The following is a 27,122-nucleotide window of genomic DNA, read 5'->3' on the forward strand; positions in this document are numbered from 1 at the left end:
GCCTTTGACGTTTGACCTGCCTCTCACTAGGACTGTTAACAAGAAAGGTGAATCGTCCATCACGTTGAGAACCACTGGCCACGAGAGAACGAATTTCACTTGTGTTCTTGGCTGCACAGCATCTGGATTAAAGCTTCCGCCAATGGTGATTTTTAAGCGGATTACAATGCCAAAAGAAAAGATCCTGAACGGCATCTCCTTTAAAGTCAACAAGAAAGGGTGGATGATGGAAAGCGTAATGAATGAGTGGCTGAATGAGTGCTACGTCAAGCGCCCTGGAGGATTCTTTCGCCAAAAAAAAGCTTTGCTCGTTTTGGACAGCATGAGGGCCCATATAACGGATTATGTGAAAGCAGCCATCAAGAGCACAAACTCGATTCCAGCTGTGATTCCTGGGGGCACAACGAAGCATCTGCAGCCACTCGACATCAGTGTCAATCGTGCGTTCAAAGTGGCACTACGCGTTCAGTGGGAGGCGTGGATGACTAGCGGCGATAAATCATTCACCAAAACTGGTCGCATGCGAAAAGCAACTTTCGCTCAAGTTTGCGAGTGGATCCTGATAGCGTGGAGGAGTGTCAAAACATCCACGATCATTAACGGGTTCCGAAAGGCTGGACTGCTGCGTGATGAAGAGGAGGACGCCGCCACAGCTGAGGCCCTTCAGAGTCTGTTCGATTCCGACAGTGACGAAGAGGAGTTCGTTGGTTTTGAGAGCGTCAACGAAGGAGAGAGGAGAGTGGCTGACGAAGCCACCCTGAGCCTGTTCGTTTCCGACACTGAAGATGAGGACTTTGGTGGTTTTAGTACGCAGGAAGAAGACGGAGATGAGGATTAATGACTTGACTTTTCTGGTTACAGCCGTGTACTGCACCTTAGCCTAAAAGATGAAGACGAGGATTAATGACTTTTCTGGTAGGCTGATTACCGTATATTTTAAGCAGCCGTGTTGCTGCAACTTTAGGTTTACGCGCTTACTGTCGTGTTACAGGCACTTTATTTTGCACTTTAAAAAAAACACATTTAATTTAGCCATTGATATTGCCTCGTCAAGCGCTGTAAGCTTAGTTTTTTGTTATGGTACTACTGTAGGCTGTAATGTAGATAAATATTCAAAGATGAGCACACTTTTTCAAGGTTTTTCAAAAATAACCAAAGTTAAGTGGTTAAATGATTGTGACGCTATTAACTAATTTTGCTGGAATACGTTATGCAAATATGCAACTTGTTTGTTGAAATGTTAATAAATGGGAGCTTCCTCAAGCAGCCATCTCTTTCCCGACAATCCCCTCTGTGCACGAACCCTTACATATGGTAATTAAACATTAAAACACCTGCGGCTTATAGTCCAGTGCGGCTTATATATGTACACATCATTCAATATCATTCAATTTAGCTGATGCGGCTTATACTCCGGTGCGCCTTATAGTGCGGAAAATACGGTAAATTGTTTTTTTCCCTCAATCTACACACAATACCCCATAATTACAAAGCAAAAACAGTTTTTTTTGTAATGTTTGCAAATGTATTAAATATAAAATAAGTATTTACATTTACATAAGTATTCATACCCTATACTCAGTACTTTGTTGAAGCACCTTTGGCAGCGATTACAGCCTTGAGGCTTCTTGGGTATTACACTACAAGTTTGGTACACCTTTATTTGTGGGAGTTTTTCACATTCTTCTCTGCAGATCCTCTCAAGCTCTGTCAGGTTCGATGCCAAGCGTCGCTGCACAGCTATTTTCAGGTCTCTCCAGAGATGTTCGATCAGGTTAAAGTCCGGGCTCTGGCTGGGCCACTCAAGGACATTCAGAGACTTGTCCCGAAGCCACTCCTGCATTGTCCTGGCTGTGTGTTTAGGGTCGTTGTCCTATTGGAAGTCTGAGGTCCTGAGCGCTCTGGAGCAGGTTTTCATCAAGGATCTCTCTGTACTTTGCTCCGTTACATCTTTCCCTTGATCCTAACTAGTCTCCCAGTCCCTGCCGCTGAAAAACATACCCACAGCATGATGCGGCTACCACCATGCTTCACCGTAGGGATGGTGCCAGGTTTCCTCCAGACGTGACATTTGGCATTCAGGCCAAAGATTACACTCTTGGCTTCATCAGACCAGATAATCTTGTTTCTCATGGTCTGAGAGTCCTTTAGGTGCCTTTTGGCAAACTCCAAGCGGGCTGTCATGTGTCTTTTACTGAGGAGTGGCTTCCATCTGGCCACTCTACCATAAAGGCCTGATTAGTGGAGTGCTGCAGAGATGGTTGTCCTTCTGGAAGGTTCTCCCATCTCCACAGAGGAACTCTGGATCTCTGTCAGTGACCATTGGGTTCTTGGTTACCACCCTGACCAAGGCCCTTCTCCCCCAATTGCTCAGTTTGGCCGGCGGCCAGCTCTAGGAAGAGTATTGGTGCAGAAATGTTTTGGTACACTTCCCCAGATCTGTGCCTCGACACAATCCTGTCTCGGAGCTCTACGGACAATTCCTTCGACCTCATGGCTTTTGCTCTGACATGCACTGTCAACTGTGGGACCTTATATAGACAGGTGTGTGCCTTTCCAAATCATGTCCAATCAATTGAATTTACCACAGGTGGACTCCAATCAAATTGTAGAAACGTCTCAAGGATGATCAATGGAAACAGGATGCAACTGAGCTCAATTTCAAGTCTCATAACAAAGGGTCTGAATGCTTATGTAAATAAGGTATCTGTTGTTTTTTTTTTGAATTTTACAAAAATGTCTAAAAACCTGTTTTCACTTTGTCATTATGGGGTATTGTGTGTTGATTGATGAGGGGGAAAAATTATTTAATAAATTTTAGAATAAGGCTGTAACGTAACAAAATGTGGAAAAAGTCAAGGGGTCTGAATACTTTCCGAATGCACTGTATATTACTGCTTGACTAAAACAAATCTCGGTCGACCAACAGCCTAACGACCAAACAATCGACTAATTGCGGTCAGCCCTATTGTGAGTGAAGACCATTTTAATCCAGACAACTTGACACAATCTGTGTCATACACACACACAGACACAGACAAGCATGGACACAGGCTCACACACGGTGGAATAATTACCTTGGTGAGGGCCTGGCTGATGTACAGTAGGGCTGGGGTGGTGACAGGGTGGCGGAAGTCTGAGGTGGGGAACAGCAATGCTGTTATCTTCAGGTAAATGAGCTGAGAAAGGAAAGAGAGAAGTAGAGAGAGGTAGAAAGAGAGACAGCGAGAGAGAGACGTCACCAACACGTCAACTTGACAGAACACTGTCAGAGAGAACAAACCAATTTACACAGACAAGCCTGGTGCTCACTGTTAGGGCTAGGAATCGCCAGGGACCTCACGATACGATATTATCCCGATACTTAGGTGCTGATATGATATGTATTGCCATTCTCACTATTCTATATGTACTCACTATATGTCTGCTGCAGAGAGACGAGAGAGCATGAGAAAATTAGTTTTGTTGGCTCACTATTTAAAAAGGATGGAGAACAAGCTATAGGATGAAAAATACAGGCGTTTTGGCGCAGGTACAGCCGAATAGCACTAGCAAATAATGAAATTAAAATTGGAGTCAAGTATCGATATAATAACGTTTATTTTATAAAAAAGCGATATGTAACTGTATCGATTCTCCCCCACATCACTTCTCACTGTCAGAGAACAAATGGAACAGAATCAGATGTCAGACGGGTATTTCCCTGGCTTTTTTCCTGACTTGACATGTAGTGCAGTGTTTCATGCAGAAAAAGATAGCAGTCCATGACAATAATGTAACACAGAGAGGTAGGAAGCAAAACCATTTGAGAGGAAAGTCAAAAGTACCATGTCTAGTTGTGGGAAGGCGGCCCGACCCTTGACCTCCAGTACCTCCTCCATGCTGTGTGCGTTGTTAACCAGGGTCGTCTGCATCGCCTTGGAAGCAGCTTCAGGGAACAGCTGACATAGACCATACAGCTGCCTGGGGAGCAGTAGGGAGAGACAGAACAAACCAGGACTATCACAATCAATACACCTGGCACAGTCAAATCCTATAGCATATCAAAACTAGAGAGCTGAGGAGAGTTACTCACGGTATCAGTTTGTCTATTGTGGAAAGTTCCGGTGGACTCCTGGTAGCCAACTCGCCCACATACTCCAGCAGAAAGCCAAATAATTTCTGAACGAGAAAGTGAGAAATCCACAGCAGTTGAACCAAATAACTATTTTGATCCCTAGCAAAACATTTGCATATCTGTTAACAATTCCATCTTGTGATTCAGGCTGAACTCTACTGACTTGTAGTTTGAGTTTGTTCCCCACAGCCAGACTGGGATGGTTACACTTCTGTGTCCTGGCCAGGATGATACACTGGTGGTCAGCAGGATGACCCTGCAGCAGGCCCTTCAGGTCACTGTAGCTCTCTGGAGCTGGGAGGAGGAGAGGAAAGGGGGAGAGAAGAACATTGAACATATGTGGAGAAGGCAGACAAGACAGTGGTGTTGTGTCAGGGCATGACCACTAGGGGAGTCATGTTTTGTTTTGCTAGATGACTCAAGAGAGAAGTCAATATTAGCTTTCAACTGAAACATAACTCATTTTAGATCAACCCTCCAATTATTTTTCATATATACCAATATATTCCAAAGCTATCAACTACAGAAAATGATGTCCAGTTCGTTATCTTATTATAGATAGATCATATAAAACTGGGGTCTTACCTTTGAAAGTATATGGTAGTTCTGCTTTAGCTGCCTCTGCTTCGGCCTTCCTCTCCTCCTCACTCAGCTGAGATTTGATTGCAGGCGCTTCATCCTTCTCCTCCTCTCCTCCCTCACTCTCCTGCTCAGAGTCCAGGTCTGAGTGGCTATCCTCCTCGTCACTGCCCTCCTCTTCCTCCTCTCCATCAGATTCCTCCTCCTCACCACTCTCTCCTTCTTCACCACCCTCCTCCTCGTCATCCCCCTCTATCTTTGCCCCTTCCTCGTTTATGTTCCATTTCCCATCCTATAGAGAGAGAATGGGAAAAATAGGAATTTGTTATCGGTTGATCTTTCAGTGAATGCCTGTAAATTTGACTGTCACATAAACTCCCCTATGTATTTATTTGGACAGTGAAGCGTAAATATTTAATTTGGCTCTACACTCCAGCATTTTGGATTTGAGATCAAATGTGTCATATGAGGCGACAGTAAGAATGTCACCTTTTATTTGAGGGTATTTTCATATATTTCTGTTTTACCGTTTAGAAATTAAAGCACTATGCATCTAGTCCCCCCATATGAAGGTGTCATAGGTATTTGGACAAATTCACTTATATGTGTACTAAAGTAGACAAGTGTAGTATTTGGTCCCATATTCCTAGCACGCAATGACTACATCAAGCCTGTGACTCTAGAAACTTGTTGGATGCATTTGCAGTTTGTTTTGGTCATGTTTCAGATTATGTTGTGTCCAATAGAAATGAATACTAAAAAACAAAAACACATTTATGCCTCTAACTTTATCACTCATCATTATTCACGATTCATTCATGATTATCCGTAATCATGGTAGCATCCACATTAATGTAGAAGTATTCAGAAACATATATTCTTATTTACAATAAAAGTGACTCCAAAATGACAAAACACTATTTACCATTCATAACTATTGGACACAACATAATCTGAAACAACCAAAACAAACTGCAAATGCATCCAACAAGTTTGTAGTCATTGGACCAAATACTATACTTTTTACTATTTTAATACACATAAGTGAATTTGTCCAAATACCTATGACACCTTCAAATGGAGGGGACTAGATACATAAAGTGCTTTCATTTCTAAACAGTAAAACAGATATGTGAAAATACCCTCAAATAAAAGGTGACATTCTGTACTGTCGCCTAATATGAAACATTTGATCCGAAATAAAAAATGCTGGAGTATAGATCTAAATTAAACGTTTTAGCATCACTATCCAAATAAATGTGTGTGCTCCTTCCTACAACTTCCTTCCATTGAGAGAGTAGAGATGATGCGATGTCGTAACTCCAAGACACAATGTCAAATCATAACCCACACACATTCATAGACATAGCCTCTCTCACCTGAAAGGACAGCGTCTGCTTGGTCCATTATCTTACAGGCCAGAGTCTGCTTGGTCCCTTACCTGATAGGCCAGAGTCTGTTTGTCGTCTCCGTCCAGGATGAAGCCGTCGTTGAGGTCGTCAGCTGACATGTGAGCCTGGGTCTTGGTGCTGTCTTCTACTACATCTCCCATCATCCTCCTCAGCCTGTCAGCCTGGGGCAAGTGTCAAACCACAGACAGGAAAAAGCTTCAGTACAGTAGACGGGTCAAACCACACACACAGAGGGACAAACTCTGCCTGTGTATCAATAGTTTTCACTTCCTTCCCTTTCTCAAGTCCTTATCTCTATGATTACTGCCTGAAAGGTCAGGTGAAAGCAGACCCATTACCCATCAATGGTCATAAAGAAAAAATGACAAGAAAATGGAGCCATTTTAGAGTGTTGAGACACATCCATACCTCTAGTTTCTGCAGGCGTTCCCTTTCCTCCCTGGCCACTTCCTCTGGAGTCTTCATCTTCTCAGACGGTTGAGCCTTCATCTCAAACCCCAGCTCTCGCACCATCATGTCATACTCATCCAGCTGGAACATACAGGGGAAGAGACAAAGATGAGATACAGGGGATTTTCCTTGGGGCACAATCATTTTACTTATCCAGGTTCTCTCACTGAGATAAGGTCTCTGGAAACCTTTTAATTTAATCTTAATGTATACAGGTTAGACTCAATGAGATAAAAATCTATTTTGCATGAGGGACCTGTTTGACTTAGTGGATAAACATTAAAAAGTTCCATTGGAAGCATTTCCTGTTCTTTCACCTTGGGTTTGTCCTCCTCCTCTTGTCTGTCAGCCTTGGGGGCATTCTTGTGAGCCAGCAGCCCCTGGATGCTTTTCCAGTCCTGGTCCAGCTTCTCTGTCAGCACCTGGGACTCCTCCTTCTGGTTCTGCCTCTCCCTCTGAGGACAACCAACAGACCTGTCAGTCATCTGATCTCACCTCAAAGACACCTGTAGAGCTCTGCTAATACTAGAAAAGTGAGTCAAATATCTGGTGGACCACACTATACAACCAAGTCAAGACAAAGGGTATTAAACCGTTCCTAAAAGGAAGAAACTGCAGCACACTGATTATCTTGGATGCTCCCCAAACAATTGAATAGACCTCACACCAACGTTTCAGTGAATAAACCTTAATACCATTCCTAATAGTGTCTAAGACATTAAGGCACATCCTAGAATGAGAAGAGAGGGATTGACGCTCACCTTATCTTGTTTAGACTTGAGGATGAGCTCCTCTATGAGTTCCTGTCTGGACTTGGCTCTCTGGTTCCCCCCGTTATCCTTCTCCCCTTGGGTCTTCCTCCTCAGCAGGCCGCCTCCTCCGAAGTGGGATGCAGTCAGCTCAGCTGGAGGAAAGATGGATGAGAAAATATTGTCATTGTTATGGTCCCTACTTCAGCAGATGTCACCAATAGTGATGCCTCATTTTTTTACAGACACAAATACTTAGCCAATGTACATGTTTCTGTTATTTTTCTCCACCACCCATTTCGCTCGCTTTCCCTCCCTCTGGTCTACAGCTTCCCCCAATTCTGTGGAGCTTGGGAGTCATTTTGTCTTACCTGAGAGCATTCCTTTCTCATCTGCCTCATCGTCACTGTCTACCATGTCGTTGAGCTTCTCCATCTCAGACAGAGACTGGCCATAGTGGGTCAACTCCTCCTCCTCATTTAGGTTATACATGTCCTTCTTGTCTTGGGTACGCTAAAGGGGGACAACATCAAGAGAGGACAACGTTAAGTTATGGACTGATGTACATCTTTATACAATACACATGTATTTGTCCAAATGATACATTGGAAATTAGTCTTCTCCTCTGCTCTCAACCCCCACATAACACACAGATTTGAGAGGAGCACAGGGTCAGACGAAGTGCAGCTCCCCAGGAGCTAGTTTTATGATTCATTTTATATTGGACATGGTGGAAATGGGCACTGCAGGGCTGGGGTGGGCAAACTTTTTGGCTCAAGGGCCACATCGGGATTTCGAAATTTAACAAAAAGAACGCACAGATTTGTTTTAAATGTGTCCAATTTGCAGGCCAGAAAAAGGGCAGTTATTTGAACATATATAAGTCCATTATAGTTTCTACATTTTTAGGGGTTTTACTTTTCTTTGAACAGGGCGTCCCATTGAGACCAATGTCTCTTTTGCAAGGGAGCCCGGCTCCTTATACTTTATCTAGTTTTAGACATTCAAGTGTGGCCTGGAGTGGTTTTTTTTATAAAACAAAATAATATCTTTAAAAAAGAAGACGCGGCCCACAGACCTTAGTGTGCCCAACCTTGTAGAAGGTGTTTAATGCAGTGACAGTGGAGAGAACAGAGATACTGTATGTCTGTCAGTATTGGATCTCACCTGTCTCTCCATCGAAAACCTCTGAAGGATTTTCTCCTCTGGGTCCATCTTGGTGTCATATTCACCAAACCGTCTGTCTATGAACTTATTGGCCTTGTCCTTTGTCTTGTATTCCTTCAGCAGGGTCTCTTTTCGCTGGGGGAAGAAAGGAATATTTTGTAAGCATAAGATCCACACTGGCACAATAATAAATAGAATCAAAGAAACATGGTAACACAAGTTGCAAACTGCTCTAGCTGTAATTTGCGATATTGCAAAGCTCACAGTCGAAACAGTTCACGCATATATTATGATGACATTTTGTGACGTTTTTGTTCGTTTTGGTCTTCTGCAGGTTTTTTTCCGGCTGTTCGTGTACACTACATTTTTTCTTGAGGCAAGTCGAAGTAAGGTAGCCAAAGTCTACTCCTAGTAGGAGTGGGAACTATGGACGGATTTCAAGTGTTGTCATTCATCGAGTGAAGACAAGTTTACATGCGCATTTCTCCCTTGAGAAATACTGCAGGGTAATTCCGCGGTTACGGAATGTATGCCAAACAAAAACCATTGATTTCTAAGTTTAACAAACCATACAACTCTATGCACAAGGACTACTTTGAACAATTTGGCAACATTTTCCAAAAACGCTGTTAAATATCTGCTCCAAATTAAGATTTAAAGATTGGGGTGTGAGCTATGACAGGGTTTCCCAAACTCAGTCCTGGGCCCCCCCCCCGGGTGCAAGTTTTGATTTTTGCCCTAGCACTACACAGCTGATTCAAATAACCAACTCATTATCAAGCTTTGATTATTTGAATCAGCTATGTAATGCTAGGGCAAAAAACTAAAAGTGCACCCAGGAGGGGCCCCAGGACCGAGTTTGGGAAACCCTGAGCTATGACATGGCAAATATATTTTGTTTATTGAACTACAGTAAGTGAAGTGGATTTACACCCGGTAACGGAATGACATCATTGGTCCCTGAGCTGTACTACAGAGAAATGTTTCACAGGTTTGGACAGCGCAGTTCAGTATCGCACAACAGAGTAGTATAGAGTAGAGCTCAGTAAAGTGCAGTACAGTACAACGTATGTTTCACAAGTTTGGATAGCACAGCAGAGTAGACTACAATGCAGTACAATGTACTGTACTCGACTTTTCTGTACTGTATTCTACTGTACTGCATTGTACTGTACTCTACTCTGCTGTGCTCCCTAAACTTTTGAAACATACGTCTATGATAGGTTCAGATTTGGTCCAGGCCATCTGTGTATGGTACTTGCCTAAAGAGCAGCAAGAGAAACTGCCCCTCCCTACCTTCAGGCTATGCTCAAACCCTACACCCCCAACCCGAACACGCCGTTCTGCCACCTCTGGTCTCTTGGCCCTCCCACCCCTACAGGAGGTCAGCTCCGGCTCAGCCCAGTCCAAGCTCTTCTCTGTCCTGGCACCCCAACGGTGGAACATGCTTCCCCCTGAAGCTAGGACAGCAGAGTCCCTGCCCATCTTCCGAAAACATCTGAAACCCTACCTCTTCAAAGAATATCTTAAATAATCCCGCACCCCCCTCCTCACCGCACATTTTGTGAAACAACATGCGCACTTGACTTTTTTTCCCTTACTAGCTCTGACTTTGCTGATAGATACTTTGAGGAAAAATGTACTTACTATGACTGTGATATGTGGTTGTCCCAACTAGCTACAGTATCTTATGATGAATGCACTAACTGTAAGTCACTCTGGATAAGAGTGTGTGCTAAATAACTAAGATTTAAAATGTTTTACGCTAGCTAATGTAAATGGCTATAGCTAGCTAAAAATTGACGTGGCTAGCTAGCTAATTTATCCAGTTTGTCCCACTGACTTTGTATGAGCTCCAGTTAGCATGATAACTGATTAGCATGCTCCCATCCATGGATATTTACACAGTATGTATGTATGTATTAACATATCATGATCATATATTGTAGTGAAAAAACATTTGAGACGTGAATGTCCAACATTTCACTCAAAAACGGTTGCCATGTTTTCCTAAATATTTTAGAATGGCAGACTGATCACATGACCAATGTCTGTGCACTGATTGAACGATTTCTAAAAATGGCCCAATAGGTGGCACTGCCCATAGAAATAAGAATGAATAGAACGGGCTTGGAACCTCTAACCCTGGCAATTTGATTGGTAAACTCATGGGTCCACTCACAATGGCTGCCTGGTATTGTGATGTAATAATTTCCATGATAATGTAGAATGTTCATTCAAATGATGCTAACTCATGTGGCTCATGCAATGGAATGCATTTTTTTGTAATGTTATTTGAGTAGATTCAACAAAACAAATCCTGCTTTTACTTCCTGCTTTGCTCCTATTGGTACACTCGCAATGTCTGCCAGTCCACCCATTATGCCATAATTTGCTTGAATGGGGACGCCCGTTTTATTGATTCTTATTTCTATGGCGCTGCCGATCAAAATTCCTCAGATAATAAAAAGTTGCTCATTTTCAGAGGTGTGGACTCGAGTCACAAATTTGATGACTTGACAGTCGACTTCATAGAAAATAAAAGAACTTAACTTGAGACTCGACTTCGAGCCTCAAGACTCGGCACTCGACTTTGACTTGAGACTGATGACTTGAAATTATCTGGCCAGGTTGTAACATTTTGTCACTCATTTTGAAGCACAGCGTCTCCGTGGATTAGGCTACTCTCCATGCAGCCAGAGACAGTATGGGACTTACAATTTTTTTTTTATTGGCTAGTGAAACGCATACTCGGCCCTCTGATTGGACCAGCAAACTGTCAATGAACACAGGTCGGGTGAGCTAGCGCAGTAAGAAGGTTTTGTGGGGGGTCACGAGTGTGAAACTGAAAAATAAATATTTTAATAGGCGGCATATAGCCTACCATTTGTATTTTATATGTATTCCTTTGCTTATTCGATCTGGTCACTAACATAAGCGTCGGGTATTGCACCAAATTCTTGTTTAAAAAACATCTGTGCTTCAGAACCAAAAAGTTGGGCATCTTGACTGTGACCAATGACCAGTCATCAGCATTGGCGTGCAAAGGCGGGCTCACATATCCAGATTAGTGACCAGAAAGCAAGCACTTGTTTAATTTTCCCTTTGCTAGGTGATTTCATTGATCATTTTCATATTTCAGATAGGCCTAGTTTGGGTGGGTTTATAATTATGTACCTCAGTGTTGGTACTGGGGTATATGTGGTCCTCTGTAGCTCAGATGGTAGAGCACGGCGCTTGTAACGCCAAGGTAGTGGGTTCGATCCCCGGGACCACCCATACACAAAAATGTATGCACGCATGACTGTAAGTCGCTTTGGATAAAAGCGTCTGCTAAATGGCATATTATTATTATTTATTATTATTATATGTCTAAAGATAGCTGTAACATCTTATCGGATGAAGATGTAACATTCTGGCTAATTAATTACGATATTTGTGAGGAAGAAAAAGGCTACAGACAGATCATGCTTTCCATCCGATCCTGCAACCCCCACTGCATACAGGTAGGCCTATGATCCTTCTTTCTCTGGACTCCAGTGAATGTGACATGGTATCCCTAGTTGATATTGACTGCTAACATTAATGACTTTCAGCTCAAAACGCTGTTTATTTCTGTTTCTTGCGTTTTTAAAACGCATCACTGTTTATGGCTGTAATGACAGGCTACACTTGCACAGTGATTGTGCGCACGCGTATGTGCGTGCGCGGGGGTTGCAAGCTTTGAACCACTCCTTTTTGGGGGTCGTGGGTCAAAACACACCAAAACAGTCATGTAGAGGGCACGACAAAGCCTATTCCCCCTCAGGAGACTGAAAAGATTTGACATGGGTCCTCAGGTTCTACAGCTGCACCATCGAGAGCATCCTGACTGGTTGCATCACTGCTTGGTATAGCAACTGCTCAGCCTCCGATCGCAAGGCACTACAGAGGGCAGTGCGTACGGCCCAGTACATCACTGGGGCCAAGCTTCCTGCCACCCAGGACCTCTATACCAGGCGGTGTCAGAGGAAGGCCCTAAAAATTGTCAAGGACTCCAACCACCCTAGTCATAGACTGTTCTCTCTGCTACTGCACGGCAAGCAGTACCGGAGCGACAAGTCTAGGTCCAAAAGGCTTCTTAACAGCTTCTACCCCCCCCCCCCAAGACATAAGACTCCTGAACAGCTAATCAAATGGCTACCCAGACTATATGCATTGTTCCTCCCCCTCTTTTACCCTGCTGCTACTCTGTTTATTATTTATGCATAGTCACTTTTACTATACCTACATGTACATATTACCTCAACTAACCTGTGCCCACGCACATTTACTCTGTACCTGTATTTTTCTGTTGCTCTTTAATAATTTGTAATTTTTATTTTTTACTTAACTATTTTTTACTTAACACGTATTTTTCTTTAAACTGCATTGTTGGTTAAGGGCTTGTCAGATAGAACCTTATAGTCCCACGGTCTTGATTTGTAGTTGAAGAAGTCATTGCATGTAGATTTTTTTTTTTTTAAACCTGACGTGAGTCAATTGAAAACTTGTGACAGTACTTGCTCTAATGCTGCATTAAAAACTACTGGGAACTCCGGGAAAAAACGAGCTTGGACAGGTAAAAACTGATTGGTCACCCACCTCGGAATTCTAACTGGGGAACTCGGTCCACTTTCTAGAGCTCCGACTTTCTGACCTGAAGATCACTGTCGTCATGATTTTACCTCGTATTTTTCCAAGTTCCCAGTCGTTTTGAAAGCGGCATTAGAATGCACGAATTGGACTCGAGACGTTCTACTTGGGATCGACTTGAGACTCGGACCTTGGTCCCACCTCTGAACATTTTCAATCAAAAAAAATTGCGGCAAACATTGCTGGCAAGACGCTCGCTTCGCCTAGCCGAGTTCTGCTAGGAGCAAACCGAACCTAGTCTGCGGGCGTCTTTAGGATCCATCTAGCCTGGTCCCAGATCTGTTTGTGCTGGTTTGTTAACTATGGTCAACTTATATGGACAACGACCATAGAAGTTGGTAAGTCAGCACAAATCTGAAACCAGGCTAGATACTGTGTATGCATCTCAGCATCTGTTATCTTCAAAGAACCCAATGTACACACACTACTTCATTACAACCACTTACCTTGTTGATGGCTTTAGATCTGGATACTCCTGGCAGACCGACGTCGTGCTTGCTCTTTCGCCCGAGAATGTCAAACTTCTTCCGGTTGATTTTCACCTCGAACGGGTTGTTTTTTATCTCGGTGGAAGTTTTGGTCTTGCGAACCTTATCAGCAAGGTTCTTCTTTTTTGGCGGTTTCCCCATCTAGACAAAATACGTAGCTAGGTGAATGTAAAATATGGATGACAACCTCCTCGCTAATATAACAACCATGTAAAGAAAGTATTGCATAGCTTGTGTGATAACTGGCTAGCTAGCTAACGTTAGATAACGTCGCCTAGCTAGCAAACATTGGACACGTTCTCAAGGCAAACATCATAAACTGTAATGGCATAACGTTACCTTATAGATTTGATATAGTGTTGGAAGCAATATTGTTAAAGCGTTCAGGTCTTTTGAAGTTAAAATATAACGTTAAATCATCTATTTTGCAATATCCACGTTGTTCCACTGCAGACATAAAGCGTGCCAGCACGAGGTCAAAGTTCATCACATGAGGCTACTTTTCGTCAGTTGACATGCAAGTAATATTCTGCAGCGCCGCCCTCTGGTAAAACCTCAGCAATGCACTTACAGGAAAACTAAAAAAGGATGAGATTTGAAATAGGTTCTGGCAAAGACATATAGCCAGTGGCCACCCGTCAGAGCCCCACCTGTGTCTGTTTTGCATGTTATTTTGGCTTTAATACGTGTCACATATCAGTTTGCAAGCAATGTAAAAAAACAACAACAACAACAGATAAACAAATATTTGAGTTAATAAAGACACATACAAACATGGTCTCTTCTTTGCTTTCTTGAGTAAGGCAGCTCCAAAATGCAGGTGATTCAGCCTAGCTCAGTGCTTTCTTTGGTGGTGGGGAAGCCAGTGGAAAATACGGAGTGTAGCGGTTGGTAATGTTCTCTAGTTGCGACGTGATTGTCTCAGTGTTCTGTCACTCATGGGGACACTACACTACCGGTCAAAAGTTTTAGAACACCTACTCATTCAAGGGTTTTTCTTTATTTTTACTATTTTCTGCATTGTAGAATAATAGTGAAGACATCAAAACTATACAATAACACATGGAATCATGTAGTAAACAAAAACGTGTTAAACAAATCAAAATATATGTTATATTTGAGATTCTTCAAACAGCCACCCTTTGCCATGATGACAGCTTTGCACACTCTTGGCATTCTCTCAACCAGCTTCAGTCATCTGGAATGCATTTCAATTAACAGGTGTGCCTTCTTAAAACTTAATTTGTGGAATTTCTTTCCTTCTTAATGCATTTGAGCCAATCAGTTGTGTTGTGACAATGTAGAAAACAGTAAAAATAAAGAAAAACCTTTGAATGAGTAGGTGTTCTAATACTTTTGACCGGTAGTGTACATGACCGCAAAATCTACAGGGAGAGCTAGAAAATTCAAGCCGCTTCAGTGCTGCCATAGAGTTACATTAGAAGAGCCCATCCAAGAAGGCTCAAAGTCATTGGCCATAGGTAAAATGACGCCAAATCATGTTATTTCTACCGTAGCGTTGATTAGACGGATCATGTCAACATTATACTTTCAAAGTCTTAGTTAGAAAACTAGCAGTCATCATCATGAATCAAGTCGACAATCTACTGGCAAATCCTTTTCAATCCTTGTCATATGAAGATAAATTATGAACATTTTAGTCATTTAGCAGACGCTCTTATCCAGAGCAATTAGGGTTAAGTGCCTTGCTCAAGGGCACATCGACAGATTTTTCACCTAGTCGGCTCGGGGATTAGAACCAGCGACCTTTCGGTTACTGGCACAACGCTCTTAACCACTAAGCTACCTGCCGCCCTTTCTTATAGAGAAACTATAGATAAAATGTATCAGTGCTCATCGGCCATTGGACATAAACATTACACAACAAGTTGGAAATCGTAAATTCAACAATGAGTGGGTTGGAAGGAATCAGTGGCTAACTACAAGCATTGCAAAGCAATCAATGGCCTGCTATTTAGTTTAGTGGGTGTGTGGTTCAAGTTTGGGTTTAAGGGTCTCTTTTCCAAGCTTAAAAGGATAACATTCAACATTGGCCATGCTGTCAATCCAGCATGACTTCTGCCGCATTGAAAACAACTGGAAACTCGGAACTGGGAAATCTCAGACTTCAGTGAGTTCAAGACAACTGGGAACTAGGAAAAAAACGAGCTCCGTCTAGGAAAATACGTTTTGAACGGTCATGCAACTCAGAATTCCAGGTCGGGAACTAGGGTCTCTTTCTAGAGCTCCGACCTGAAGATCACGGACGTCATGATTCGACCTTGCTTTTTCCAAGTTCCCAGTTGTCTTGAAAGCACCATAAATCAGGAGAATGCCAGACCTTGATGACAAAAATTGCCCACGAAGGACCGCAGCGGTATCTTCCTGTTCAGGTGAACACAGCAAATGTCTTGTTTGCTGCTGCATAAATGATGTAATATGCCAGGGAGATATGTCTACTGTAGCTAAGAAAGTAATAAGTATGTTGTGTAGTAAGCTGTTAGTAGCCCATGTGCCTCACCCTAATCATTTGGTCCCTTTCCCCCTCATACCTTAGCCTACTGTTCTGACTTGGTGGTGCACATGTAGCCTATAGCCTGTTTTAGAGAAATATCATCATTTAATATTGTAAGAGCTTTCATTGTCTGCTGATATGCCCCCTTTATCTATCCTACGGTTCTGACTTGGTGTACAGGGAGAATACTGTAAGAATAGCCCATGTTCTGAATTCTGTTGCTGTACATTTCAAAAGTGCTGAACAAATAGTTATATTGACTATGTCCGTCCTAGCTCGCTCATTAATGTCTTAATCGAAGTTACGGACTGCCTCCTAACCGCTCGTCGTCCCCTTATGCCATCGTTTGTACATCTCAATTGTCAGTGGAAACCACATTTGTTTAAACAAGTCAGCCATATCAGCTATGTTTTTTTTAAAGGCAGTAAATGAGGCTGAATGAACTGTTTCGCTGCCAGACATGGCTCCGCTGATAGCCAGGTGTAGCAGTGGTAAGGTGTTGGGACTGCTGTTGGGACAGCTTTATGTAGGCCCTAACAGTTTATGGGCACTGTTTGTCACCGTTATAGTGCAATTAATGTATTGTTTAGTGTTGTGTTGTAGCATTGCTGGCATGCATTAAAAAAAAATTGGGGGGAGTTTGCCACACCAAGATTTACATGCTAAAATCGCCACTGCATACAGTGCCTTCGGAAAGTATTTTGACCCCTTGACTTATTCAATTTTTTGTTAGGTTACAGCCTGTTATGATGAGTTCCTTTGGTATCAAGTAAATCAGGATGCAATAATATACCTAAACAATTATATGGAGAGTTAATACAAAGTATTTAACTGATACGGTACCGGGGTTCGTTTAACAAATGGCACACGCTTTGCCTCTTGTGATCCGACCTCCTGAACAAAGGAAATCTCTCAGTTTATATACTTCATGTTACACGTTTCTTCAACAACATCTGTTAACCATCAGTGGGCACTCCCTTCTTTAATGTTATTACCTTGTACCCCAAGTCAGTATATTATATCTATCAATCATTCTAAGATAAACCCCAGTAAGCTCCCTCGACATACTGGAATCCTTGGTATTCAGACTCTGCAGCACCAAGAGTCACCTATCTAATTGATTTAACCTTGTTCCCACAACACTATGAAAAGACACAACACAGCCTTATTCTAAAATCGATTGAATAAATAAAAAATCCTCAGCAATCTACACACAATACCCCGTAATGACAAAGCGAAAACAGGTCTTTAGACCATATTTACATAAGTATTCAGACCCTTTGCTATGAGACTCAAAATTGAGCTCAGGTGCATCCTGTTTCCATTGAGATGTTTCTACAACTTGATTGGAGTCCACCTGTGGTAAATTCAATTGATTGGACATTATTTGGAAAGGCACACACCTGTCTATATAAGGTCACATAGTTGACAGTGCATGTCAGAGCAAAAACCAAGCCATGAGGTCGAAGGAATTGTCCGTAGAGCTCAGAGACAGGATTGTGTCGAGGCACAGATCTGGGGAAGGGTACCAAAACATTTCTGCAGCATGGAATGTCCCCAAGAACACAGTGGCCTCCATCATTCTTAAATGGAAAAAGTTTGGAACCACCAAAACCCTTCCTAGAGCTGGCCGCCCGGCCAAACTGAGCAATCGGGGGAGAAGGGCCTTGTTCAGGGAGGTGACCAAGAACCCGATGGTCACTCTTGACAGAGCTCCAGAGTTCCTCTGTGGAGATGGGAGAACCTTCCAGAAGGACAACCATCTCTGCAGCACTCCACCAATCAGGCCTTTATGGTAGAGTGGCCAGACGGCAGCCACTCCTCAGTAAAAGGCATATGACAGCCCGCTTGGAGGACTCTCAGACCATGAGAAACAAGATTCTCTGGTCTGATGAAACCAAGATTGAACTCTTTGGCCTGAATGCCAAGCGTCACGTCTTGAGGAAACCTGGCACCAATCCTACAGTGATGCATGGTGGTGGCAGCATCATGCTGTGGGGATTTTTTTCAGCGGCAGGGAAACCTGTTTTCGCTTTGTCATTATGGGGTATTGTGTGTAGATTACTGATTTTTAATTTAATTTATTTTAGAATAAGGCTGTAACGTAACAAAATGTAGAAAAAGTCAAGGGGTCTGAATAATTTCTGAAGGCACTGTATATCTATACTGAACATGACTGGGAATACAGAGATGCATCTGTTTATCATAGATACCTTAAATGAAAGGTAGGGGCATGGATCAGAAAACCAGTCAGTATCTGGTGTGACCACCATTTGCCTCATGCAGCATCTCCTTCGCATAGAGTTGGTCAGGCTGTTGATTGTGGCCTGTGGAATGTTGTCCCACTCCTCTTCAATGGCTGTGCGAAGTTGCTGGATATTGGCGGGAACTGGAACACGCTGTCGTACACGTTGATCCAGAGCATCCCAAACATGCTCAATGGGTGACATGTCTGGTGAGTATGCAGGCCATGGAAGAACTAGACACTTTTAGCTGCCAGGAATTGTGTAGAGATCCTTGCGACATGGTGCCGTGCATTATCATACTGAAACATGAGGTGATGGCGGCGGCTGAATGTCACAACAATTGGCCTCAGGATCTCGTCACGGTGTCTCTGTGCATTCAAATTGCCATCGACAAAATGCAATTGTGTTCGTTTTCCGTAGCTTATGCCTGCCCATACCATAACCCCACCATGGGGCACACTGTTCAGAACGTTGACATCAGCAAACCGCTAGCCCATACAACGCCATACACGTTGTCTGTGGTTGTGAGGCCGTATGGATGTACTGCCAAATTCTCTAAAATGACGTTGGAGGCGGCTTGTGGTAGAGAAATTAACATTAAATTATCTGGCAACAGCTCTGGTCGATATTCCTGCAGTCAGCATGCCAATTGCATACTCCCTCAAAACTTGAGACATCTGTGGCATTGTGTTGTGACAAAACTGCACATTTTAGTGGCCTTTTGTCCCCAGCACAAGGTGCACCTGTGTAATGATCATGCTGTTTAATCAGCTTCTTGTTATGACACACCTGTCAGTTGGATGGATTATTTTGGCAAAGGAGAAATGCTCACTAACAGGTATGTACAACATTTGAGAGAAATGTAGAAATAAGCATTTTTGTGCAAATGGAAGATTTCTGGGATCTTTTATTGCAGCTCTTGAAACATGGGACCAACACTTAACATGTTGCTTTCATATTTTTGTTCAGTGTAGTACTAATATCGTTGAGTAATCCAATAAGTATTGTTCTGCTGATTAAATGTCATCTCAAGTTTTACTAGTCTTAGCAAAAATGCGATGATAATTTGGAATTGATTGATTCGCGCATTAATTCAGATCATGGTTTTGAAGGAAGGATTTTTATTAATGGTTGAACAAAAATAAACAGTACCATGAAAAAAGAGATGGTAGTCTATAAATGGTATAATGACATTTGTGTAATAGGGGAATAGTTCAAAGAATACAAAATCAGCTAAGCTGCAAGTTTAAAACAATTCTAAGTGACTTCAGATGAAGAAATGACTAAGGACTTAGTGTTGTTATTAGCACAATAATAGCAAAGTAAACGGGAGTTACAGTCATAATGTAGAGACCGACAACAAACAATACAAGTTCAAAGCTTTAGTTTAATGCCATGCGGTCCTTCAGGTTCAGGGAACAGGCTAATGTCCTCAGCTTGCATCAATCATGTAATATACCAGGTTTATAGTAGCCTGGTCGTAGATCTGTTTGTGCCATCTTGCCAACTCATATGGTCCTTTATACCATTGGTAAGACAGCACAAACAGATCTGGGACCAGGCTAGGTTTTCATAGTCGTCTAAAACCAAGATTCACAGGCAAGTGGGATTCATTTATGACATTGGTCCGGTATCAATGCCCGTCTGCCTGACAACCTTTTTAAAAGCGAAGGTGTAAGATCGCTAGCCTTGTCCCAGATCTGTGCCGTTTCGCCAATTCCTATTGTCATTGTTTGGTGTGACAGCACAAATAGATCTGGGACCAGGCTGTAAGAGCGCACCAACAACTAGATCGATTACATTAACTCCATAGCGTCTTGAGTGCAACTAGAAATCGATATGTTTTCTTGAGACAGTTATTTCATTTCAGATGGGATTCACAGAGTAGTCCATTGCAGTGTGGTGACAGATCATGCATGCAGTGTTAAAATTGTGCGATGTGGCTTCAAAACAACTGTATTCCAACATTCCGTATATACATATCAGTAGCCTGAATCCAGACTGAATTGTTCTGTTTGACTTTCAGTTTGGATCCAGGCTGACCTACTGTTTCCTCTAAAAGCAATGGTTAAAAAAACAGAGCAGTCCAGGCCGTGGTATATTGAGGTTGGGGTGCATCAGTTCAGTGCTCTCACAGCAAGTTTTTGAATAACAAAATAAATTGACTATAGCTATATCATTAACTATACAAAATCAATTTGTATTCTCTGTCTTGTACTGTAGCTGTCTTTTGTCCTCTTATGTCCCGTTTGTTTGTGTCCTTCTTGTGATTGGAGTGATTAGGTTAGGAGGGAAGAACCAAAGCCAGCCAATGATACAGGATTATGAAACAAAACTTCCTCCCTACACATTCCTTCATGCCACATAGCGATACAGCCACATAGGCTCTACCTGTACACAGACAGGAGCAATACCAGCAGTCCTCCCTCTCACCAGGTGCCACCAAACTCTGGTTGATAGAGGAGGTACGTGAGTGACATAGAATGTCAAATTCAGATTAAGAGTTATGCTATTCTTGACATGATTTGAGTTCTCACGGGCCATAGGCCAGGAAAAACCTAACTTGGACCCAATTAGCACCGTGCAGTTTGTTTGTAGTTATACATTTTGAATCGGTTACCACCAGCTAAATGACAGAGAAAAGCTTTTTTTTTTTGCATTCCCTGTTTTAAAAAAAAGACACTGATACAATCCCAAAACATTCTAGTGGTTAATCGGGTTTCAGTAACTATTATTTTTTAAACAAATAAAAGGAGAAAAAAAAATCCACTGCTCACTTCAAGTAGTGGGCCTACATAGACATAATGCATAACAAGCCACACAGCTGCACTGAACCAGACTGAATGCACACAGTCATTCACCACTGAAAGAGACTTATTAAAACTTCATAAGTGATTTTGACCCTTTTTATATAAAATTGGCACACACTAGGAGGAGCCCACAAAGTTATAATGCCAAACAAACAAATGATAAAAAGCATAAAAATCAAATGATGTGGGTTGTGGCTCGCTCTAGGGGAAGCGAAGGGTTACAAAGCGTGAGATGGGTGGGCAGGCGGGTGTCTCATCTAGGGTTCCTTTGCTTTATGTTCCTTTTCTTCAGTCTTCTTTTTGTTTTTCTTGAGGAAGGAGGGAGTGCGGAACTTCTTCTTCTTCTTGGAAGGTGATTTGCTGGGGGATTCATCGCCGTCCTGTTCACCGTCATGGTCACAGGCGGCGGAAGCATCAGCAAGCTCCTCCCCCTCAGTGGCGGGCTGTTCGGTGGCGGCGGGAGCGGGGTCTTCGGCGGGGAGGGTGGGGGCTGGGGTGTCGGAGGGTTTGTCATCTGGGGTCAGGTCAGGGAGGGTCTGTCTCAGTGTAGGCTGGTCACTCTCATCCTTATAGGTGTGCTCCGGCTGGGACTCTGTGAGGGGGGGGGAGCAGAGGGGGGAGAGCAGGGTAAGATCTAATTAGACAATCAGACAACATGCTCCCCAAATACAGGTGTGCCAGGCTTGTAGCGTCATACCCAAGAAGACTCTAAGCTGTAATCGCTGCCAAAGGTGCTTCAACAAAGTACTGAGTAAAGGTTCTGAATACTTATGTAAATGTGATATTTCAGTTTTATATTTAATACATTTGCTAACATTTCTAAAAACCTGTTTTTGCTTTGTCATTATGGGGTATTGTGTGTAGATTAATGAGGGGAAAAAACGATTTAATCAATTTTAGAATAAGGCTGTAACGTAACAAAATGTGGAAAAAGTGAAGGTGTCTGAATACTTTCCGAATGCACTGTTTCATGTATTGTATTCATGGGAATTCTAATGCAGGAACTTATGATTTCATTTGTTTTAAAATAAGATGTTCCCATGTAAGACTCAAAGGTCTTCACAATAGGTCAACTCTGGGAAGGAAGAGATTACCTAAAAAGAGATTTGTTGCTGGGTCTATCTCAGATCTCTCCACTGTCGTTGGCTTGGACCATAGACTGTATAGGAAGTGGTGTTAACATCAATCTCATAATTTAAAAGATACTGTCATTTCAGACAGGGAGGACCTCTGAAATAGCACCTGGCAACAAAAGGAAATAAGAGGGAAAGAACAGGAATTCAAGGACCAAAGTGAGGAGGAATAGATACTCAACCCCAGCGGGCCAGAGAGAGAGAGAGAACAAGAAAGAGGAGGAAGAGTCAGAAGAGTGAAGCCATGCAAGGAACGGAGGGGTTAATAGTTTGAACACAAGCCATGGGGGCGGAGGTGAGTTGGTGGTTGGAACAGTACGTACTTACTATGGCAACAGGTACTCTTTAGCATTTCCATCTCCTGATAGTAACGCAGCCACAAAGAAGAAGAAGCACAGGTAGAAACAAACGTCTATAGATGCAAGTCAATCACAGCCACCACAGTGTTAAAATTATAAAAGAAAAATACAAATGAATATAGGAAAAACACCAGGATAAATTAAATAAAAAAGAATGGCAAAAAGCCATTCTTAGCAAGACTCCAAAAGAAGGAGAATGGAGAAGAGAATGGGGATTGGAAGATATTTAACGTAACGTAAGACAAGTGTTATAAGACCATCTTTGATTAGATTACACCAGTGATTGGTCTTGTAGACAATCACATTCTCCTTCCCTTCTATACTTTACTACCTACAGAACACAGCTTGTCATGGTTTATACTGGGAGATGCTGGAAGAAGCACAGTATTTACTTCAGAATATCAGAGGAAGGATAACTATGTCCCTCTCAGGCCTCCATAGATCTTGATGCATTAATTCTTTATTACTGTATAAGCCATGGCAAGAAGTGTCTGAGAAATACTGTACTTTATGGTTTTACAACCAGTAGTGTCATTATACTGTATTGGACATTCTCCTGCTGTCTTTAAAAGATGTAATCCAAAAGTAATAAAGACCAAGAGGGAGAAATAAAATTAAACTAAGTACTTTCTTAAATGATCATAATGCACTTCAATGTTACTCTCATTTAAGAAAAATTCACCCGAGGCCTCCCAAGTGGCACAGGGGCACTGCATCACAGTGCTAGAGGCGTCACTACAGACCCTGGTTCGATCCCGGGCTGTGTCGCAGCCGGCCGCGACCAGGAGACCCATGAGGCGGTGCACAATTGGCCCAGCGTCATCCGGGTTAGGGGAGGGTTTGGCCGGCCGGGATATCCTTGTCCCATCGCGCTCTAGCGACTCCTTGTGGCGGGCCAGTCGCCAGCTGTACGGTGTTTCCTCCGTATGGGTGGTCCTCTTTAGCTCAATTGGTAGAGCATGGCGCTTGTAACGCCAGGGTAGTGGGTTCGATCCCCGGGACCACCCATACGTAAAAATTTATGCACACATGACTGTAAGTCGCTTTGGATAAAAGCGTCTGCTAAATGGCATATTATTGGTGTGGCTGGCTTCCGGGTTAAGCGAGCAGTATGTCAAGAAGCGGTGTGGCTTGGCGTGGTCGTGTTTTGGAGGACGCATGGCTCTCGACCTTCACCTCTCCCGAGTCCGTACGGGAGTTGCAGCAATGGGACAAGACTGTAACTACCAATTGGATATCACGAAAAAGGGGTAATTCTTTTAAATATATATAAAAATAAAAATAAACGCCAAGCTCTCTAAAAGTTTTGGCTATCTTTGGTATATTACCCATTTGTAGCGCTCTGTTGATCTTGAGGAATCATAATCTAAAGGATATTCTTTGGACGAAAATGTCAATCCTGAATTACACTGAACTTTCCATTACATGAGGGGTATTTCTTTTATTTTTTATTTTACCTTTATTTAACTAGGCAAGTCAGTTAAGAATAAATTCTTATTTACAATGACGGCCTACACCGGCCAAACCCGGACGACGCTGGGCCAATTGTGCGCCGCCCTATGGGACTCCCAATCACGGCCGGTTGTGATACAGCCTGGAATCGAACCAGGGGGTCTGTAGTGACGCCTCAAGCACTGAGATGCAGTGCCTTAGACCGCTGCGCCACTCGGGAGCCCGAGTTAGATGAACAACCAGAAATAACAATAGATTTTCTGGTTCATTAAGAAAGCTAAACATAGATATGTGTTTTTGTTGTTGTTTCAATGAGACCATGCCCATTCTAAGTGCATCTTTCTAAAAAATAAAATGTTATTTCAGAACATTTAGCCAAGATAGCTGGCTAACTCATTGATCCTACTTTGTAGTATACCCTTCTGATCTTATGGTTTGTTTGTTTCCCATATAAACCAATTCACCTCAATTAGCCTCAAACCTCTTGGCCTGTTATTACACATTAAACATCACATTCAAAAGCAACTACAGTTATTATGTTAAAGACCACATCAAAGACAAACAGCCAGGGACCCCAGCATTCCTTGTTTTTGACCCTTAACCATGGTGCCTCACACCCAGTAGTAGCCCAGGAGAAGCCACTAGGCCAACTAACCTTCCTCTGCTCTGACAGGGGTGCTGGGGGGCGTGCAGGTCTGACTCTGACCCTTTACCTCTTCCTTAGGCTCCGGTAACGCGTCTGGGGAGGAAATCAAATCAAACTTTATTTAAAGTCCATTTCACAAACGAAAAGACGAAGGTTGTCAACTGGTCAGATTAGAGCAATGCATTCATTGATTTTGATTGAGGATTGCCAGTTACAGGGTTCATACAAAACAACACATCATCAACCCAGAGAAAGTTGTGTAATACATACTACTCTTACACAACCACATACAGTATATAACAATAGCACACAGAAGAGAAGAACACAGGTATTGATTATTATTAGAGGATATTGCACACGACACTGCATAAGTAATATAGCCCACAATGGTAACAAGACCCATGTAAGTCCACCTTCACCCCAGATAAGGAACCTCTTCCCTTGGAGATGCCAATCAGATGATTAGTAGTAAACTTTTACACACCCCAAAAGGAAAACAGGTCCATGTTAGGAGGAGGAGCAGGAGGATGAGGAAGAGTCTCTTGCCCAGGACTGATTATTGACGAGAGAGATCATTCATGTTCATTTGGGGAAGGCTTCCTCGGAGAGCAACAATGAGCAATAGGATTCCATTGGTTAAACAGAGATGAGTAAGATCAGATGGTAGGGGGAGGGTTGCAAAATTCTGGAAACTTTACCCAAATTCCCAGGTTTTCCAGAAATCCTGGTGGGATGTTTCACATTTCAAGGATTTCCTCCCTGCTGATTCCTGGAATCCTCCAACCGGGATTTCTGGAACACCTGGATATTTTGTAACCTTAACCATGAGGAGGGTGGCATAGGCAGAGGACAGACAAGGTTTGAGGATTGGAGAGGGCTAAGTAGTGAGTAGGACGGGAGCAGGATCAACCCCGGAGAGACAGAAAAGGGACTCCAGTCAAATGTAAGAATGCAGGACGGAGAGCAGGAGGGCAGGACAGAATCACTCTGCAGTCAGTCAGTACCTGGAGCCTCAGGGAGGGTGAGGGCAGTCAGTCAGTACCTGGAGCCTCAGGGAGGGTGAGGGTTGCCAGCTCTGTGTTGGTGGTGCTGAGGGCCTTCAGCACGGCACAGTGAAACTCCTTGTGAGGAGACTCTGGGTGGGAATCTCCCCCGTAGCCCCTGGGCCCCGACCCTGCAGACGTCCCAGGGCTCTCCTGACCTTCCCCCGACTCGGTCAGGGTGTCTCGGCTGGGGAGAGAGGAGGTGGTGGTAGGGGTGGCCGTGGAGGCTGTGGGGTGGGACTCAGAGACCTCTAGACACTTCTCTGGGACACAGAGGGGCTTTGGTTTCAGTGCAGGCTTCTGTGGGGAGGTAGAGGGGGACAGGCCTCCCTCCCCAGGCCCAGGTGAAGGGAGCTGTGTGCTGGCTGTGGAGGACTCTTCACCCTGTACTGGATGAATGATGCAACACAACAATTTGGATCTCTGTGACGGGTCGTTGGCTCCAGGAGCTTTGTGAAGAACTACCTCATACCTCACATATATTGTGATTCTGTATCTTTGTGCGGTTGTCATTTCTTTCTTAAAACTGTATACTGCAAACCAATTTCCCATCTGGAACAATAAAGCTACTGCTACTGCTACTACTACTACTGCTACTACTACTACTGCTACTGCTACTAGAAGATAATGGAGAAAAGAGGGTTTAATGGTGAACAAACAGTGCAGTTTCTCAGAGTTGGTCAAACGTAACCCAAGAGGTGATCTAGGAGACAGTTGACAGGTCTTACCATCGGGTCCTTTCTGTTTGAGTTCCACCTCCTTGCGGTATTCCTCCAGCTCCTGGTCGAACTGCTTGTTGAAGGGGTTGGGGCCTTTCTGGTTGATGATGACTCTGGGCTGGTACTCCTTCTCTATGATGGCCTTAGACGCTGTCACCAGCTCTCCCTAGTGATATAGACAGGAAGGGACACAGGACACATTGTTGCTAAAAACAGGCCTGTTGTGCGTCACAAAATGTATATTGTTAGACAATTTTTTAAATCAATGCCAACACTGAGAATTTCTAAATATGTTAATACTAGTATTAGGCAGGTCAAACCTATTTTGGGGATTTCTGGTATATCATCAAAATAAATCAATTGCAGCATGTTTTTGGACTGGTTAAGTACAATACCATTGGAAATTAATGTTGAAAGTTCAAATTTGTATTCCTAAAACTTAAATTGAAAATGATGCTGTCTCTGCTTCCCTCTTTTCTTTTGTGGCCCCCCTCTTGACAGCGGACAGACAAATATACATTTTAAAGTACATTTCCTGCAGTTCTACGCATTCTACCGTGGGG

General features: G+C 43.0%; 2 protein-coding genes across 8 annotated transcripts in view; both read right to left on the bottom strand.

Moving 5' to 3' along the window:
• nop14 (NOP14 nucleolar protein homolog (yeast)) overlaps positions 1-14,126 on the bottom strand; it is a 44,043-nt gene extending 29,917 nt beyond the window's left edge. The window contains exons 1-13 of the mRNA XM_084159963.1: positions 13,976-14,126; positions 13,595-13,777; positions 8,475-8,609; positions 7,679-7,820; positions 7,320-7,462; positions 6,876-7,013; positions 6,517-6,639; positions 6,138-6,269; positions 4,703-4,988; positions 4,281-4,411; positions 4,076-4,161; positions 3,828-3,963; positions 3,078-3,179 (exon numbers count right to left, since the gene is read on the bottom strand). Of these exons, the coding sequence (XP_084016089.1) occupies positions 3,078-3,179; positions 3,828-3,963; positions 4,076-4,161; positions 4,281-4,411; positions 4,703-4,988; positions 6,138-6,269; positions 6,517-6,639; positions 6,876-7,013; positions 7,320-7,462; positions 7,679-7,820; positions 8,475-8,609; positions 13,595-13,777 (1,737 nt within the window). The 5' untranslated portion in view covers positions 13,976-14,126. The remainder of the gene's footprint in view (positions 1-3,077; positions 3,180-3,827; positions 3,964-4,075; positions 4,162-4,280; positions 4,412-4,702; positions 4,989-6,137; positions 6,270-6,516; positions 6,640-6,875; positions 7,014-7,319; positions 7,463-7,678; positions 7,821-8,474; positions 8,610-13,594; positions 13,778-13,975) is intronic.
• A 5,369-nt stretch (positions 14,127-19,495) lies between these two features.
• The window catches only part of LOC311128023 (alpha-adducin-like), a 57,247-nt gene continuing 49,620 nt past the window's right edge, over positions 19,496-27,122 (bottom strand). For 3 of the 7 annotated variants that reach the window (XM_084159953.1, XM_084159952.1, XM_084159954.1), the window contains 4 exons: positions 26,569-26,725; positions 25,840-26,229; positions 24,807-24,890; positions 19,496-21,799 (listed from right to left, as the gene is read on the bottom strand). In XM_084159953.1, coding sequence (XP_084016079.1) covers positions 21,465-21,799; positions 24,807-24,890; positions 25,840-26,229; positions 26,569-26,725 — 966 coding nt within the window. In that variant the 3' untranslated portion in view covers positions 19,496-21,464. Of the gene's footprint in view, positions 21,800-22,597; positions 22,702-24,806; positions 24,891-25,839; positions 26,230-26,568; positions 26,726-27,122 lie in introns of those variants that run through there. The other 4 variants (XM_084159957.1, XM_084159958.1, XM_084159955.1 and 1 more) reach the window with 2 other exon arrangements.

The sequence above is a fragment of the Coregonus lavaretus genome (genome assembly GCF_964263955.1).
Source record: "Coregonus lavaretus genome assembly, chromosome: 4".
NCBI lineage: Eukaryota > Metazoa > Chordata > Actinopteri > Salmoniformes > Salmonidae > Coregonus > Coregonus lavaretus.